A 17112-nucleotide genomic window follows, 5' to 3' on the forward strand; every position below is an offset into this window, starting at 1 on the left:
CATATGGGACACCTGGAAGAATTCTCATCACATTGGGGAAGTTTTGTCAATTTTCACTTCTTTTAATGGAAGTTGTTTTCAGTTTTCATTCCCTCTAATGGAAGGTAAAATCTGTGGGGCAGATTCTGCCCAGTGAAGGCCTGAGCTTTGTTTCTAAATCCTTCTGACTGAACGGCTGACTCACTTCTTACAAGTCTGTCTTGTTTGTTCTGTGGTCCAGAATTAATTCCAGAGAGCTTAAGCTGCATAGTACAGCTCCAAAATTCAAAAGTTTCCAATTCTTTGTTTCCTTCTGTACATAGGGACTCTTTTGATTTCTTTATACATATTTTTGCTTTTGACAAAGAAGAATGCATGATCCAATGGAACAAATGCCCACAGAGAGCCTGAAGTTCATGTTTTTTTTTTTTCCTTGGTTCAAATAGTTGACTCCACTTAATTATTCATTGTATCAGTCCATTAGCCTGTACTTGAGGGGATGACAATGATAATTAATTTATTAATTAATCAAAACAATGAATTCCCTACAATATTTCAAGCTATTAAAAGGATATCCTTCTCTTTTTAGACTTGCAGTCTAAATAAGAACTTGAATGTGAGGATTTATACTATGACAATGTTGTTTAAACCTTCTAGGTTTTATTCAGTTCCTCATTATAGTTTCTTTTCTCTAAGTGCATACTAGTTTCCAGCCCTGACAGTAATTACTTTGGCTTCAGGAGGAAACGTCACCATTTACATTAAAATTCCATCCCATTAAAATATTACTGTAAAATTACTGACTTTTCCGTTCTGAAGCCAGACTCCACCAGATAAACACGAAGTTGCAGCTTACTGGCTGCATCAGGCATTAAAAATAAACAAAGAGAGTGTCTGTAGTTTGGCCTTTTGCCCGTTCTCAAGATCCTGCTCCAGAGACAGATTCAATTGCATGTAGAGAGAAACAGGTTGCAATTCTGTGTGCATGCACATACAATGCAATTTTTTTTTAAGTGAATGTTGACTGAGTCAGTGATGCCATGACCAAATACTGTAGAAGTCCTTCAGTTCTATGAACAGCACAAAGTTCTATGACAGTTTTGCTCCTTCAGAGCTTTTTGGAGCTACAAAAATAAAGTCCCAGAGCATCCATAGGAAGTAGTCAGCTGATAGTCCAACAGTATACACTGATGAAGAAGGTCTTCTTAAGATTATGGAGGACATAAGCCAGAAATGCTTGATCTTCCTCCTTTTATTTAGCTTACTTTAAAGATTTATTCCTGCCTGAGATTTATTATACTTTCACAGCATTTTGGTGGAAAAAACCTGTAGAGTTTTTTTTTTGTTTTTTTTTTTCTCCAGTATACATCCCGAATCTCTTTCCCAGTTACTGTGTTTGGAGTTTGGAGAGTTGATAAACAAGGGAAGATAATCAGGTAGCCGTTCAGTGTTCATGAGGAGAGTGAGTCAAACATGAAGAGACCTGGAGTGATATATCCTGCAAGAAAATCTGCTCTTACTTTAAATGTCTTGGTTGTCACTACTCTAGTCTCCGCTGCTTGGAAGCTCTCATTAATTTTGCTTCTTCGTGATGCTTTTATTGTAGGTGCTAAAGGAAATGGAGATTGCTGGAGTCTGAGCAATTCAGTGGACTTAAAAGGAGAAAAGGGAAACAGAGGTGCTCCAGGACCCCCAGGTATATTAAATCTGTCATTGGCACCCTGTAAAGGAATGTGTTTAACTTAAAAAGCAGTTCAGCAAAGTACTTTGGTACTTACCACTGCAGCTTTGCCTACTTGAAGACTTACACCTAGTTTCTTGTTTAAGAGGTCCAGAGCAACAAAGCAAGTAATGTTATCAAAAATATTCTCTGTATCTGTACCATATTTATAATATTTGTCCTCTAATGTGGTCATAATTAATACAAAAGCATAACTTTGTTCCAAAGCCACAATTCACTTGACTGAAGAAGTTTTGTTTATTTTTAGGAGGATATCTCTTTGGATCTCTTCAGATTTTTTTTAAGAGGACATCTAATCAAATCTGTTTTCTTGTCTTGTTCTTATTAATCTTAACTGGTCAATATCCAGTGCCTTGAAATAGTGGTTAGTACTACTGAGTCATTAGTAAATTCGGAAAAAGAAAGAGCAAAAAACATTCCTATACAGAAACTAAGAACATTTCCTCTTCTGTGCAGGTTTACTCACTACCTACATTTCTATTAATTCCCAGGCTTTGTATTTAATGCAATTTGATGTCCTACAGTTGTTGGGTTTTTTTCCATACCTGATGATTTCAGGTACTTAAGAAGGAAAGGATCACGCTTATGGTTTTGTTGTAAAGCTGCATCTTGTTAAGGATAGAGAAAACAAGAATTCTGGTTAAATTGTCTTGCCTCTGTTTCTCCTAAAACATAACATATTTATTCATTCACCTACCAACTTAGATCAATCCTATTTCTTCTCTAAAAATTTTTACCTTCCATGAAAGATAGCACAACTGTAACTAATTCATAATTGAGCAGGTACAGACTGGCTACCCCATTGCTGGCAAAACATATAGAAGACTTTCCTTGTCTCTTGGTTTCTGCTAACAGAGTTAATTTGGAGGCCTCTCTTTCAACCAACATCCAGCTGACATTTTTTGAATACTGGGAACTTTTCATCTTTGAGACTTCTTTGCTTTCAAATTGGGGTGAAATCTACAATAAGGTTCAAAATTAAGGTGGAGTAACAGACAAGACCAGGCATGTAAACCTGGCTTTGTTAGGAAACAAAACTAATGATGTTAGATTTAAAGGTTAATATTGATACTGTGAGTCATTTTCCATTAAACTTCTAAGTCAGAAATACCCAGACCAGTGCTTTTAAAGAGAAAATTACAGATAATTATCACATTTTACTGTTTTTTCTTCATTTTTCAGGTCCACCTCTGCCTCCATCATATTTCAGCCATTTTATTAATACCATGAAGGTAATTATATCCCATTTATATTTGAGTTCTTTAAGCTTTTTTAATGTATTCTTTACAATATATTAAGCATAAAATAGTGTACTATGGTGAAATATACAAAACAGATAACTAGATTAGTAATTATAAATTATATTAATTTATTAAATTCCAGCTGCAGACACAAGTTTATTATGAAGAGAGAGATAGCAGTTGTCAGTAATATATAAAGATAACTTCTTAAAAAATATATTGAAGCTTTTTGCCTTCCCAGAGGTGTTAAACTGAGTCATAATTCACAGTGATCTAACATAAGTTGGTACAAATTATTTGCCATAAATTAATGCTTTGGTTTTTGTGGCATCTCACGTAAGAGACATACTTTTTCTAATGGGCTTCTTTAAAAAAAAATAGCTACAGTCAACATTCAAAAAGAAATTCAGTTCTGTTTAATACTATTTATCTTTCCAGCACGCTGAATAAAATAATTTAAAATGATGGAAAACACATTTCTGCTTCTTGATGCTTATCTTCTGAAATCTCTTACAAGAAGTCATATTCATACATGATGTGTTCAGTCTCTCTCTGATCCTCTTCTCACCTGACTGTGATAATGACAAAAAATGAATACATATACAATGCAGTTTTAAGTGAACAAGACTGTTATTTATCAGTAAAGGTTATGAAAAAAGTAGAATCAAGTTATCATTTAATGATAACAAAAAAAAAAAAAAAAAAAAGCCACAGTATTCATAAGTGTACTGTCAGTTTCCTTGAAAGACTCCCAGTGCCATCTTGTATTCAGATTTTGTTTCTACTTGGCTGAGTGCACTGAAGACATTTCTATGACATAAAAGGTCCCGTGTATACATGTCTTCATTGATCTAATACAGCTAAAGCTGTAAAGCTACAGACACAGTTTCACATTGCTCTTTTGCTCTACAAAATGTCATGCCATAAAGAAAGCTTTATAGTTTTGTTTACTGGGAAACTGAAAAAAAAAGTCAGAGGGGAGATACGATTGGACATCCCTATTGGCTTTCTGCAGCCACCTGCTTGCTTTATCCTTCACTGCTTCTATCCATAGGTTTATTTCTCATAATGGTGAACCAAAATAGACACCAAAAAAACAGAAGTGAAAAAAAAGAACAGACAAAGAAAAGGAAATAACATGAAGCAGAACCTACAATTGCTGTGGCTCCTTTTGCACAGATCTAGAATTTAATCACTTCTTATCTGTCACTCTGTTCTCCAATTAGCTGTTAATTAAGCTGTTAAGAAAGTAGAATGATTGAAGAGACACAGTTCAAAGTGTCTGCAGTTTTGTGTGGTGTCTCTTCCGTTATCCTGGTATATTCCCCTGCCCTTTTGTGTTATCCTATGCACTGTCATTACCACTTTATAGGATTCCTTTAAATAGTTATCAGTTTCATGTCAGTCTTAAATCGCTTTTTCCTCAGTGGGGAAGAAAAACAACAAGCATAGCTTTTATGTTTCTTCCAATTTCCTTTTTTTTTGTTGTTTCTGTTTTTGTTTTTGCCTCCAGCTACAGCACAGAACAAGGTTTTGCTAGGTAAAATAGCAGGAAACAGCAACAGAGGCACTCTCCTCCTTCTCCACCTAGGTCCCACCTCCCCTAGTTTACACCCTAAGAAATTCCTGCAGCTTCAATAGGGGGGGTGTTCCTTTTTATTCCATATCACGAAAGGAGGAAGTGGTGTCAAAAAGATGTTAAGCAGATTAAGCTTAGAAATTTCAGATAACTTTAAAAGATAAGTGCACGGGTTCTGATCTTGCTACAGCTGAATATTTTATCCTATGTTATCTTTAAAGGGTGAAAAAGGAGACAATGGTGTAAAAGGAGAAAAAGGAGAACCAAATGGAGGTTTTTACCTGACAGGACCACCTGGACCACCTGGAAGACCAGGATTAGTTGTAAGATACACAAGTTGTATAACATAAATATTTGTGAATACACATTGTTTTAACTTACAGGGCACTAAGAGAGACAAGCATCAAGGTGATATTAAGAACTATATACATACTTATATGCTAACCATTAGCTCAATAAGGCAGAGTTCCATTAGGCATAAATACAGAAACTTCACTACTGTGAATTGAATTAATTTGCTTTGAGAAATAGATGCTATGCTCAGCTGCCTAACACAACTGTATCAGTATATGGATTCATGCTATCAATAGCAATACAAATCGAGGAAATATATACAACTATGCAGGATCTATCAGAAAGCTTTCTTGTCTGAAACTTCATTTCTTGAATTTAGTCTAATACATGAGCAAATTTTTCAGTTTCCATGGCTCTTTGCAAAAAAAAAAAAAAAAACTTACAACTTAAAAAAGTAGTGTGGTTGCCTGCCATCAGAAAATATTGCCATCAGAGATGAAGGACCTGCAGCAGTGACATCATCACAGGTGGAAACTACAGCAGTATACATTTCAATCAGAAGAGAAGCAGGAAGATACTTATTGATATAAAATAGATATAATATAGTAATTTAAACAGTGAAGACAGTGACTTTAACAAGGTTTAAAATGGCTACTGTTGACAATTTGCTACACAGAGGATGGGGTTGCACAATTGATCTAAAATTGAAAGTAGTACAGCTTAAAACTATAAATCACTTACTGAGGATCTGTGTCAGAAAGGCATCACCATGTCTAGGTGTAAGGGGTCTCTGCACAAACATAAATAACCTTGAGAAGCATTCCTACTCATCCTGATATGCAGCTAGCTGAAGAGCTAGGAGAGCTCAAAGGGGCTCTTGGTCTGCTTGCTTACGAAGTGAGATGATTGACTCATAGTTGTAGTATTTAGATTTGGCATCTGTTGAACCAGCAGTCTGCTCTCAGTTCTTTGAGCACCCAGTTTGAGACAGTATTGCAGTCTCCAGTGACACCTTGATTGTTACCAGTCCTGAGCAAGGTCAAGCATTTTTGCACCTCACCGTATGAGCAAGGCCTTGGGCATAATGACCAGGATGAAGGAGGAAGCTCAGGGACAGAGGCAAGCATTGGGAAGCATTGATACGCTATTGGGAAGCATATCATAACAGACATTGATACACTCAAATAAATACATTTTATCATTAATAGGGACCTAAAGGGGATTCAGTTGTTGGACCCAGGGGACCTCCAGGGTTGCCTGGCTTACCTGGTTTACCAGGTTATGGAAAAATTGGACCACCTGGCCCACCAGGCCCACCAGGACCCCCTGCAATATATGGATCAGGTGAGAGAATGTGATTTTGCCTTTCATTATGTATGTGAGCAGATATGCATTCTTACATACCCCCCCACACACTGTTCTTTTTGTATGTGTTCTTCCATCTACCTATCTACTCTCCATACTTGAATCAGGTTGCTCCCCACTTTCTTGAATGCTGCTTTTTTTCTGCATGGAGTGTGGATTTGAAGTGAAAGCACAAAAGAGACAATTTCTCTACAGTCAGTCTTCCTTGACTAGTGCTATGGGAGCACTATTGTGTAACATAAGCTTTGTTAATGAGATGGTGCTGGAGGTTCCCTCAAATTTGCATTAAGGGCATGCATGGCTTTAAATCAAGTGAGAGAGTTCAAGACAATAACACTTCTGATTCCTTTTGGGTCACAGGTCTGCTAGTCACAAGCCTCATACTGTTAATGTCCAGCACTTAGACTAGGTTCCGATGGACAGGATCCTGGGCTTCACTGACATCACGTCAAGAATGATGTCAGAGGATCACTCATCAGTGATGCCTGAGTGAGAGACTCTTGTTCCTCTGTCAGGAAACTCCAGCAGAAAGCATTCCCTAATCTTAGCTGAAGGAAGGAAGCATACTAACAGCACTATTAACTGTGTAGAGAGATTATAATACAGATTTGTCTTGCCTAAAATTTGTGTTGGCTTACTTAATAAAGATCTGTTTCTGAGACCTAATGATCAGACTGCTTTCAGCAATATCTTCCAGAAGCACAGATATTGGGAAGCAGATCCCTGTGTCTCCAATTTGTTCTTTTCAGGTGTTTTCCAAAATTAGTCAGACTGGTTTATGCAGCTGCCAGGGGACAAAGCGAGACTACCAAACTGTCATTCAGTGACTATTATGAATGGAGTGTCTGCCAGAAATGTTCGTCCTCTGATGAATATTTGAGGAAGGAGTAATCCTTACTATGTTCATCACTAGAACATAGGCATGTACATATATTAGCCTCTGATCATAATAAAATGGACATATTCTTGGCATCCATAAAGTTCACAGAGGCCTTTAGATCTTTTCTCATGTAATTTACATCAAGAACTTCCGAATAGTAGCTAGTCAGACAAATATATATATATATATTTGCATTCCATCTCTTTCACTTCAGCTTATCTGCTTTGCTGTTAGTCTCCATTGTCCTTCTATGCATCTTCTTCTTTGCTTTGTAAGAAGCTTCTTTCGGCAGCACACTGATGGATGTCCATTTTACTAAATGTCATGAAGACAGGTGTTTATTTACTATCTTTAAGGCAAGTACTCATCACTATTAAAGCTCTTACTGCAATATAGGGAAAGAGGAATTTCTCATCTGTAGATAAATAGCTTTGAATGCTTGCGAGAAATGAGCCCACTTTCCCTGCCACTGGTATGAAGGAATTGCTCTGGAGAATCCTCAGAATGTAGATTATTCAGTGTTTGAAAGGCAATTTCAATGTTTCTCAAAACTTCACCAAAAAATAAAATTAAAAAATAAAATTAGAATGCTAGAGGTTGCCTTATTGGTATATAATTGCAGCCTCCCAGTTCGAAAGTTGTAGTTCAGTAAAAGCTGAGTTCTAGAATGCAGCACTATTGGTAGGGTTAGCTTTTACTGACTGAACTATCGATATTTTAAATCTTGGGCTGCTTTTTCAGACTGTCAAACTACTTCAGAGTGAAAAGATACAAAAAAACAGAAGATGTTCAATATGTTTATTTTATTTTAATGCAGGTATTTGCAGGGGAGGAGGAATCTGTAGTTCCATTCTCACTCAAGATCACTGTTCCCGATCCTTTGAAAATTAAGAAAGCAGAATATATACTCTCCTTTAGCTTATCTTCTGTTCCTCTCTGTCAACAGTATAAGGGCTGGTTTGGCCCAGTTCCATGACTAGCAGGGTGGGGGAACCCATGGATCCATGCCCTGGGAAAGGGAATGAGGGGAAAGGGTAGAGAGATGGGCCTAAAAACAAAACAGCAGCAATGATCTGAGGAGAAGCAAACTAATTTACTAAATAAATAATAAATAATAAAAATATATAATAAAATAAATAATAAATAAACATATATATAAATATATAAATATATAAATATATAAATATATAAATATAAATATAAATATAAAATAATAAAATAAATAAAAAATAAATGGATAACAGAATGCAAGATAACACACTATAATAAAATATAATACAATATAATTAGAATTGAAGCTAATAAAACAAATAAAATGAGAGAGAGTGTCCAAAAACCAAAGGCTTTACTCTAAGTAAGCTGAGGAGACACGGCACCCACAACAGAGACGAACCGAATGGCCAAAAAGGGAAAAGGGAGGGCTCGTGATCTGTTTTTATCTTTCGCTCTGAGTGGAAGCGATAACAGAACAATGAAGAGTCCTCTGGAGATGTAGTTCTTCTTCTCTTGTGGGACAGGTACCCAGATCTGGAGCACTGACTCTTTAACTCCCAGTGCGCTACATGATGTTATGATGCAGAATACCGATAACCAAAAATCATAAAACCATGACACTCTTCTTCAGTCCATTTGGTTCTAAATTATTCAGTAACCTGTGGATAAGTGGAGTTAAGTCATTGCAGGGAGGACAACTGGATGTGTGCAACCAAATTTTTCCTAAGCATGGTTCAGAGAATATTTCTACATTCCTCCATTTCTGCTTCAGCTTTGAAGTGCAGTTCTGTCCACATTTGGGATTATGGAACTATTTGAATATCTGAGAGCAACTGGATGCTTTCAAAGTGCCCAGCAAAGTAGGAGTTGGGAAGTGACTAAGAGCTGAACCTTGCAGGTGCATATTTCATAAAACGGATTCACAAGTGTGCTGAAAACTAGCTAGACTTCTCCATGCTCAGATACATAGGTCACTCTGAAAGCAATGCCTCCTATTTATTTCCATGGAAACTACAACAGATATGAAGAGAACAAAAACTCATGATAGAGCAAATTCTCAGCTACAGAACACCATTTTTCAACATAGTCACCACCATTACATTTTTGTCAGTGATGAACAAGAACCTGCATGCCATGCTCATGAAAATCTGCACCAGCAGAGGTGACCTCTGTTTCACAGCTGCTATGATGACGTAGTTGCTAGGAAAATGTTGCCCATAGAGTACATTTCATTGGCTTGAACAGATGGAAGTCAGAAGGCTCCAAATCCAAACTCTATATGGTGGGAATGATAGGACAGTCCAGACAAGATTGGCAGAGTGCTCCACAGTCTTCAAACACATCTGGGTCTTGGCATTATCATGTTGCAAGAGAAAGGTTGTATTCTTCTCTGGCCTGACTCTGGAAGTTTGAGCTTTCAGCTTTAGTCAGCATCATAATGGTCAGAGCAGATGGTTTGTCTGGCTTCCAGGAAATACAGTAGAATCACCACTTTCCTGTCCCAAATGACATTACACATTACTTTACCTGCTAAGGGCTGCATCTTGAACTTCTTCTTCCATGGAGAATTCACATGTCACCACTCCACGGTCTGCCATTTTGACTCCAGCTTGTAGTGGTGACACCACATCTTGTTGCCAGTAACCAGTAACCAGTGCATTCCCAGAAACTGTCACCATCAATCTGTAACTGGTTCAATAGGTCCTGACAAATTTGCATATAGTGTTCTTTCTTTCCTATGTGAACACTCACGAGGCAACCTGGTGCATTGAAGCCAATATTCAGCTCCATAAACAGTTTCCTGGTCATAATCCACCTATTTTCATGGATTAGTTGATTGAGATGCGCTTCATTTTATGGTGTGACAGCTGTGCATTGCCGTATGGAACATGGTTTGTCTTTCATGTCCTTGGTGCCACTGCTGAAACACATCACCCACTGCCCCACTGTACTAACATCCACTTTTAGATCTGAACATTCAGCAAGTGTCAATGAGTGCAATTTTTTTACACAGGGAGGAATTCAATTACACACTTTTGCCTCCTACACGCTTTTATGTCAGACGCCATTTTGTCAGACTGCCCTACTGCTGCCATTAACCATACGGCAACCAAATTTAATGGAATATTGGTGGGAAGGTTCAACCTCTACTGCCAACATCCACTTTTAATGTCTTTGGCCAACATAATAAAATAGGAGTATTACTTTCAGAGCAACCTTCATAGTTTGACAGCAATCCACCAATTATTAATTCTTTTTCTTCTGTGTCATACCAGCTCATATCATGACTTTCTAATTGTATTTCTTGTTGAGCCTTTTACTTTCACTCCCAGTATACTAGCGTACTCCCATGGATACCCGTGGACCTGTTTTGTTGCTTCCACTTGGTGTCTTTCTTTTCCTCCACAGGAGTTTCTATTTGTGGTTAATATAAGATCTGTCTAGATATTTTTTTATTAGTTTTATTAGTTTTTACTCTAGAAAGCAGTGACTTTCAGTTCAAGGTGAAAAAATTCAGTACTGGAGTAGAGAGAGGTGCTAAGTAATTTATGCTGTGGACTGCACTCTTAGAGCTTCAAGTTCATACCACCAAAGAATTCTGTCCTGCTTTGAAACATAAGCTGAACTTACACTTGTGTTTTTTCAATCTCATAAAAAGTTTGGTTTTGTTTAATTTTATAGCAAAGACTAAAATGATTCTCTCAAAGTCTATATGGGTGAGAGCTACATATCTTTAACAGCAGACAAGTGTTCTGGTTGATTTAAGTTGATCTTTATCTGCAGAATACCCACAACATATTCCAATCTGTTGATTTTACCTTCCCAAAGAACAGAGAAAAGACTAAGTTTCACTATTGCTTTAAAAAAATAAATAAAAATTTTTAGAATGCATTTCCTGTAGTTGACTTGAACGCAGCTGTTCAGAACTTAGCTATGTATAGAACATAGCCATTTTAACCTCTCACTACTACTAGGCAACAATGCCAAGTCCTTTCTGTCTGTCATTTACTCTCTCTCAAAAAAGATGACCTTCAACATGTGCCATATTCCTGTTGTGTTTTAGCAGCCACAATGCCTGGACCACCAGGTCCTCCTGGAGAACCAGGGTCACCTGTAACCAGGAATCTGGTAAGGCAACAAAATATGGAATTTTGTCATTGAAACTTGTTTTTCAAATCTATTGGTGGCCATTGATAGCGGTGATAGAGGAGGGAAAGCTCAGTCCTGTGTTTTTATTAGATTTTTTTCTGTTTTTCTGAACCTAATAATTTTCAAAAAAAAAAAAAAAAGAATCCAAACATCTAGGAAAGGCAATGAGAGTAGTCTGTCCATTTCCTATTTGAAGAAATGCAATGGGATGCAATGGGATAAAGTAATGGAAAAGTGTGCATATTCCAACTTCAAAGCAATAACTCCAAAAGAGTTTGGCAACATGGAAAAACAAACAAAAAAACAAACAAGCAAACAAAAAAACACCTCACATTCATAGAATCACAGAGTCATAGAATGGCTTGGCTTGGAGGTGACCTCAAGGATCATCAAGCTCCAACCCTGGCTGCAGGCAGGGCTGCCAATCTCCATACCTAATACTAAACCAGGCTGCCCAGGGTCCCATCCAACCTGGCCTTGAACACCTCCAGGGACGGGGCATCCACAACCTCTCTGGGCAGCCTACTCCAGCAATTTAGGTTATTTGATTCTAAGATGAAAACTGTGAACTTCCCTAACAAATCTAAAAGTTGTTGTGCCAAAAGATACACTGAAATTGAGTTGCTTCCTTTTCTTACTAGAGGACTCAGATCAGAAGTGTATCCCAGATATCCATGAAGTAGAAATGACAGCTAAGACTTATGTCTTGTTAATTTCTAAATTTTTAAATATTTTTAATATTCATTTAAGATTCAAACCTGCAGAGGTTTCACTGCCATTTTTTATCTTTTCCACATTCTCATGCTATGTCAGAAAATCAGATAATCTGCATACCTTAGGCAATCATTTGGGAATGCACTAATAAATGAGCAGGTTTTCATATCATCTACAATCATATACAATGAACTAATGAGAATGTAGGTGCTTTCCCACAATAGCATTGTCTTTCTTCTATCTGTTTTTTCCCATGGAAATTCAGAACCTGACAATCATTATAATGCTTTAAGAAGTGGGGAAAATCAAATGTTCAATGACTGGTGCCTCAGGGTAGAGAAATGTGGTTATAGACTAGGAGTTACAAGCCCAGTTAGATCAAAATCAACATTAAAAAAAATCAGTATGCAAATTGCTAGTAACATCAGCATGATTCATAAAGCATTAATAGAATCAGGCAATCATGTAGGATGGAAATGACCTCTAAATCAGTAAGTCCTAGCATCAACCTAGCTCTGCCAAGTCTATCACTAAACCACATCCCTAAGGAGCACATCTACACATCTTCTCAATACTTTCAGGGATGGTGACTCAACTACATTGCTAGGCAACCTATTCAAAGATTTACAACAGTTTAAATGAAAAAAAATTCCTAATATTCAAACTAAATCTCCCCTTGTGCAACTCCAAACCACTTCCTCTTGTCCTATTCATATAATCATAGAATGGTTTAGGTTGGAAGGGACTTTTAAGATTATCTACTTCCAATCCCCCTGCTATAGGCAGGGACACTTCCTGCTAGACCAGGTTGCTCAAAGTCCCATCTAGCTTGGCCTTGTGTGCCTCCAGGGAGGGGGCATCCATAACCTCTCTGGGCAACCTGTTCCACTGTCTCACCACCCACACAGGAAATAATTTCTTCCTAATATCTAGACTAAATCTACCCTCTTCCAGTTTAAAACCATTTCTCCTCATCCTGTTGCTACATGCCCTTATAAAAAGTTTCTCCCCAGCTTTCCTGTAGGCCCTCTTCAGGTACTGGAAGGCCACTATGAGGTCTCCGTAGAGCCTTCTCTTCTGTAGGCTGAAGATTCAAAGCTCTCTTAGCCTATACTTGCAGGGGAGGTGCTCCAGCCCTCTGATCATTTTTGTGGCCCTCCTCTAAACCTGCTCCAACAGTTCCATGTCCTTCTTGTGTTGGGGGCCGCAGAACTGGATGCAATACTCCAGATGCAATACTCATGGGAGCATAGTAAAGAGGTAGAATCAATTCCCTTGACCTTCAGTTCGTGCTTTCCTTGATGCAGCCCAGGATATAATTGGCCTTCTGCAAGCACACATTGCCAGATCATGTTGAATCTCTCATCAACATCCCCAAATCCTACTTCTCAGAGCTACTCTCAAGCCATTCTCTGCCCCATCTGTATCTGTGTTTGGGATTGCGCTGACCCAGATGCAGGACCTTGCACTGGTCCTTGTTGGACTACTGGTATAGTTCTGTTCAAATCAACAGAATGATGATGTTGATATGCCAGAGTATGTATTTGCTATTGAAGCTTTTTGTATGAAATGATGAGCATTTCTTGAGCAAAAAGCCATGACACTAATGCGTTCAAATGAAACTTATATTTAACTTGCAAAATGTTTTGTTTTGCTGTTCGACAGGTTACAACATTTCAAAACATTGAAGGCATGTTGGAAAAGGTTCATTTGGTAACAGAAGGTACACTAATCTATCTTAGAGAAACCAGCGATGTTTTTATCCGTGTTCAAAATGGATGGAGAAAATTGCAGGTACTATTGCACTATGTCCTATCCTTTCCAGCTCTCTTACTCAAAACAGAGTTGTGGATATTTTTACAGGGATGGAGAAGTATGTATTCAAAGATTATTCTTTTTTTTTTTATCTCAGCAGCTACTACTGGTATGGTTTTCTTTGTTTTTCCTTTTGTGTTTTTTAGCTAAGTGAGCTAATTCCTGTCCCTGACGAGAGCCTTCCCCCTCCAGCTGTATCTAGTTATGTAAGTACAAAATATTTGACTGTGAAATACTGAGTCTAAATGTGTAAAAATGGGTGATACACTTGGCAGAAGTTGCAGGCCCCTGCATAACACAGTTTTCTTCTGAGAGTTATCAGTTCAAAGTATCACTAAATAAGCTTGCAAGCTAGTTCATGCTGGCCAGACATTAGCTTTTTACATTATCTTCTGAGAATCCAAACATGACAGAGGCAAAGCACCCTCTATGAAAAGCATGACAAAGGAGACTGCCTACTAAAAAAGAAAATCAGTGTTCTGTTTCAAAACACTGAAGTCAGCTGTATCAAGCCCTGGTTCCTGCCAAGGAATTTCAGAAAAGTAACTCTGAAGAGAAGGCTTTCTCTAAAAGTTTATAGTCCTTTATTTGTGATACATCATCATCATCATCATCTTTGTATAGCTTGTTGAAACAAAGTCTTGTTGAGAACAGATTAATTGATCTGACTGCTGCAGTAATGAAAGGGCAAGAGAATGTTAGAAAGGCAATTCTGGCTGGGTGTCGTGGTTTAACCCAGCAAGCAGCTAACACCACACAGCCTTTCTCTCACTCTGCATTGTCCAAGTAGGATGGGAGAGACAATCAAAAAAAAAGTGGAACTCACGAGACAGAAAAGAGAGAGAAATAACAGTAAAAATTATAGTATATATAGTTACAAAACAGGTAATTCACAATGGAATTGCTCACTACGTACTGATTGATGAACAGCCTGTCCTCGAGCAGGAAAAGCCCCCAGCCAACTCCGCTCAGTTTAATATTTTCCTCATGTGATTTCATACAATATGGAATATCCCTTTGGCCAGCTTAGGTCAGGTGTCCTGGTTCTGTCCCTTCCTTGCTCCTCGTGTCCCCTAGCCCTCTTGCTGGCAGGACAGTACAAGAAGGTGAGAAAACTGAAACATCCTTGGTTCTGTACAGCACTGTTCAGCAACAACAAAAACATTGGTGTTTTATGGACGTTGTTCTTCTCCTAAATCCAAAACATAGCATCGTAACAGACTCTATGGACAAAAGCAACTCTGCTCAAGCTGAAACCAGGACACTGGGACAGCATTCAAACACATATTTATGTGACAGACTAAATTTATGATATGTAAAGTATACATGGATACACGATCCAGGTTTATTTTTCTGAGACAGGGCAGCTCCAGATTCTCCAGGGTACAATGTTTGCTTTATTTAGAATATCATTGAATGCCTAAAATTCTGGTCTGTGTAGCATGTTTAACATATGTACCTGCATGTGTTAAAATAACAGGGATTTCAATCTCTTCCGGTACTGAATCCAATATCAAACGTGAACAATGGAAAACCAGCAGTAAGTATGAATTCTGTATTGCAACTGTGTACTGTGTTATAAAGCAATATAATTTATGTGTTCAGGGAGATGTGTAATATTTCATCTTCAAATTCACAGATTTTGCTTTAGAAAGTTAAAAATACCTTTTTAAAAATTGGTTTAGACATCTCAGAGAACTCTAAATGGTTTCTTGGACTACTTTAATCTCCGTAGCTTCTTTCATATCTGAAAAAAAACAACAGATTTTGAGTTAGGAATACCTCTTCCCTTAGTGATTGTACCAAGAAACCTGCAACACATTAATTTTTAAGCTAGCAATTGTGTTACAATTAAATCATTAAAATATTAGTTAGAATTTTTTCTACCTTCATGATGCTGCATGTTTTTAAGTTGCTACTTTCGAATATAAGTTTTCATTTAAAATACTTCAAATATACGTCAAGGGAAGTAAAATAACAGAATACATGTATAAACAAAAATACTGACTACTGCTTGCATTTGTACTGTTTGAATTGAGTATTCATGCTCAGTGCTACCACTTGTATTTGGTAGCAGTCAAATTTTAAATGGTATATGGTCATCTCTTACTATTTATTTCCAGTCCTGTGTGATTTGGGATTTTATTTGTATGATAATTCCAAGATTGTTGTTTAAAAATACTAGCTACTTTTAAAAAAATTATTTTTTAGGAGTATATATATAATCTTCATGGTTTCCCAGCTGCATATCATGGGCTGCATAGATTTAAGAAATGTAATCTTATGATGGCAAATAACTTCTATATGGGTATGGAAGGTACTATGTCTTGTGCTAGCAAGGGAGGGGGCCTAGTTTGTTTCAAATATATATCTTTTTCATGTTATAAACTTTTTTTAAAATTGTGGTTTTCTTTTCTCCAGCTGCACCTGGTGGCTTTAAACTTACCGTTTTCTGGTGACATGAGAGCAGATTTTCACTGTTTCCAACAGTCCCAGCAAGCAGGTTTGATGACTACCTATAGGGCCTTTCTCTCATCACATTTGCAAGATCTGGTCACGGTTGTCAGAAAAACGGACCGATACAATTTGCCAATAGTAAATCTTAAGGTAAAAATAAAAGCTTAGTACTTGTTAGATTATGATAAGTTCTGGGTGCCCCAAAATCTTGGAAAATGGCAAAAGCACAAAGCTTCAGCACAAGCTGTATTTTATAAAGTTTTGCTTCATATTTTGGAATCAGGCTCCAAGAGGAAAAAGGTAATGATAAAGTTACAGGCTCACATTTCCTTTGCATTTCCAAGGGTTACTTTTTTCAATGTCCTAAAGCTTGTGGCAGAAATAAATCTGTGAGAATGGCTTACTTCAAGTAGGCTGCTGGCAAAGCAACAGCATGGTGTTCCATGTTCTGGATATTTTTTATACCAACACAGAAAAGTGCTTTTTTTTTTTCCTTTTTTCTTTTTGTCTCAAAGGTAGTTTTTATGTTCTAATTCCTAGTATGACTACAGAGCACAGTAGACTAAAATGACTATTCTTCTCATTTCTTGATATAAAAGCAAATTCTGTGCTTAGGAGTGATTCTGGATTTACCCCCATGAACCTGGGGAGAAAGACTGAGGAGAAGTCTGCAACATGAGTCAAGTTGTGATCTCACATAAACGCACATATTCTAAAACTGAGAAAAACAAACCATGCCTTTGTGGTATTGGGTGGCTCCCAGAGAAGAACAGCCAAATAAACCAAAAGGAATAACACATGATGATTGGAACATGCTGAATATATGCTACTCTGAAACACATGCAAAACTTGGAGGGAAAAAAAAATAGGAAAGTAAAGACAATGTTGTTTCAACTCCTACTGG

The 17112-nt window shown here is 37.5% G+C and overlaps 1 protein-coding gene across 5 annotated transcripts in view; it reads left to right on the forward strand.

Moving 5' to 3' along the window:
• COL15A1 (collagen type XV alpha 1 chain) overlaps positions 1–17112 on the forward strand; it is a 106266-nt gene that overhangs the window by 80815 nt on the left and 8339 nt on the right. For all 5 annotated transcript variants that reach the window (XM_004935077.5, XM_004935079.5, XM_004935078.5 and 2 more), the window contains 9 exons: positions 1586–1675; positions 2903–2952; positions 4762–4863; positions 6043–6178; positions 11137–11201; positions 13602–13730; positions 13898–13957; positions 15232–15291; positions 16173–16358. In XM_004935077.5, the coding sequence (XP_004935134.1) occupies positions 1586–1675; positions 2903–2952; positions 4762–4863; positions 6043–6178; positions 11137–11201; positions 13602–13730; positions 13898–13957; positions 15232–15291; positions 16173–16358 (878 nt within the window). The remainder of the gene's footprint in view (positions 1–1585; positions 1676–2902; positions 2953–4761; positions 4864–6042; positions 6179–11136; positions 11202–13601; positions 13731–13897; positions 13958–15231; positions 15292–16172; positions 16359–17112) is intronic.

Source organism: Gallus gallus, chromosome 2 (assembly GCF_016699485.2).
Source record: "Gallus gallus isolate bGalGal1 chromosome 2, bGalGal1.mat.broiler.GRCg7b, whole genome shotgun sequence".
NCBI lineage: Eukaryota > Metazoa > Chordata > Aves > Galliformes > Phasianidae > Gallus > Gallus gallus.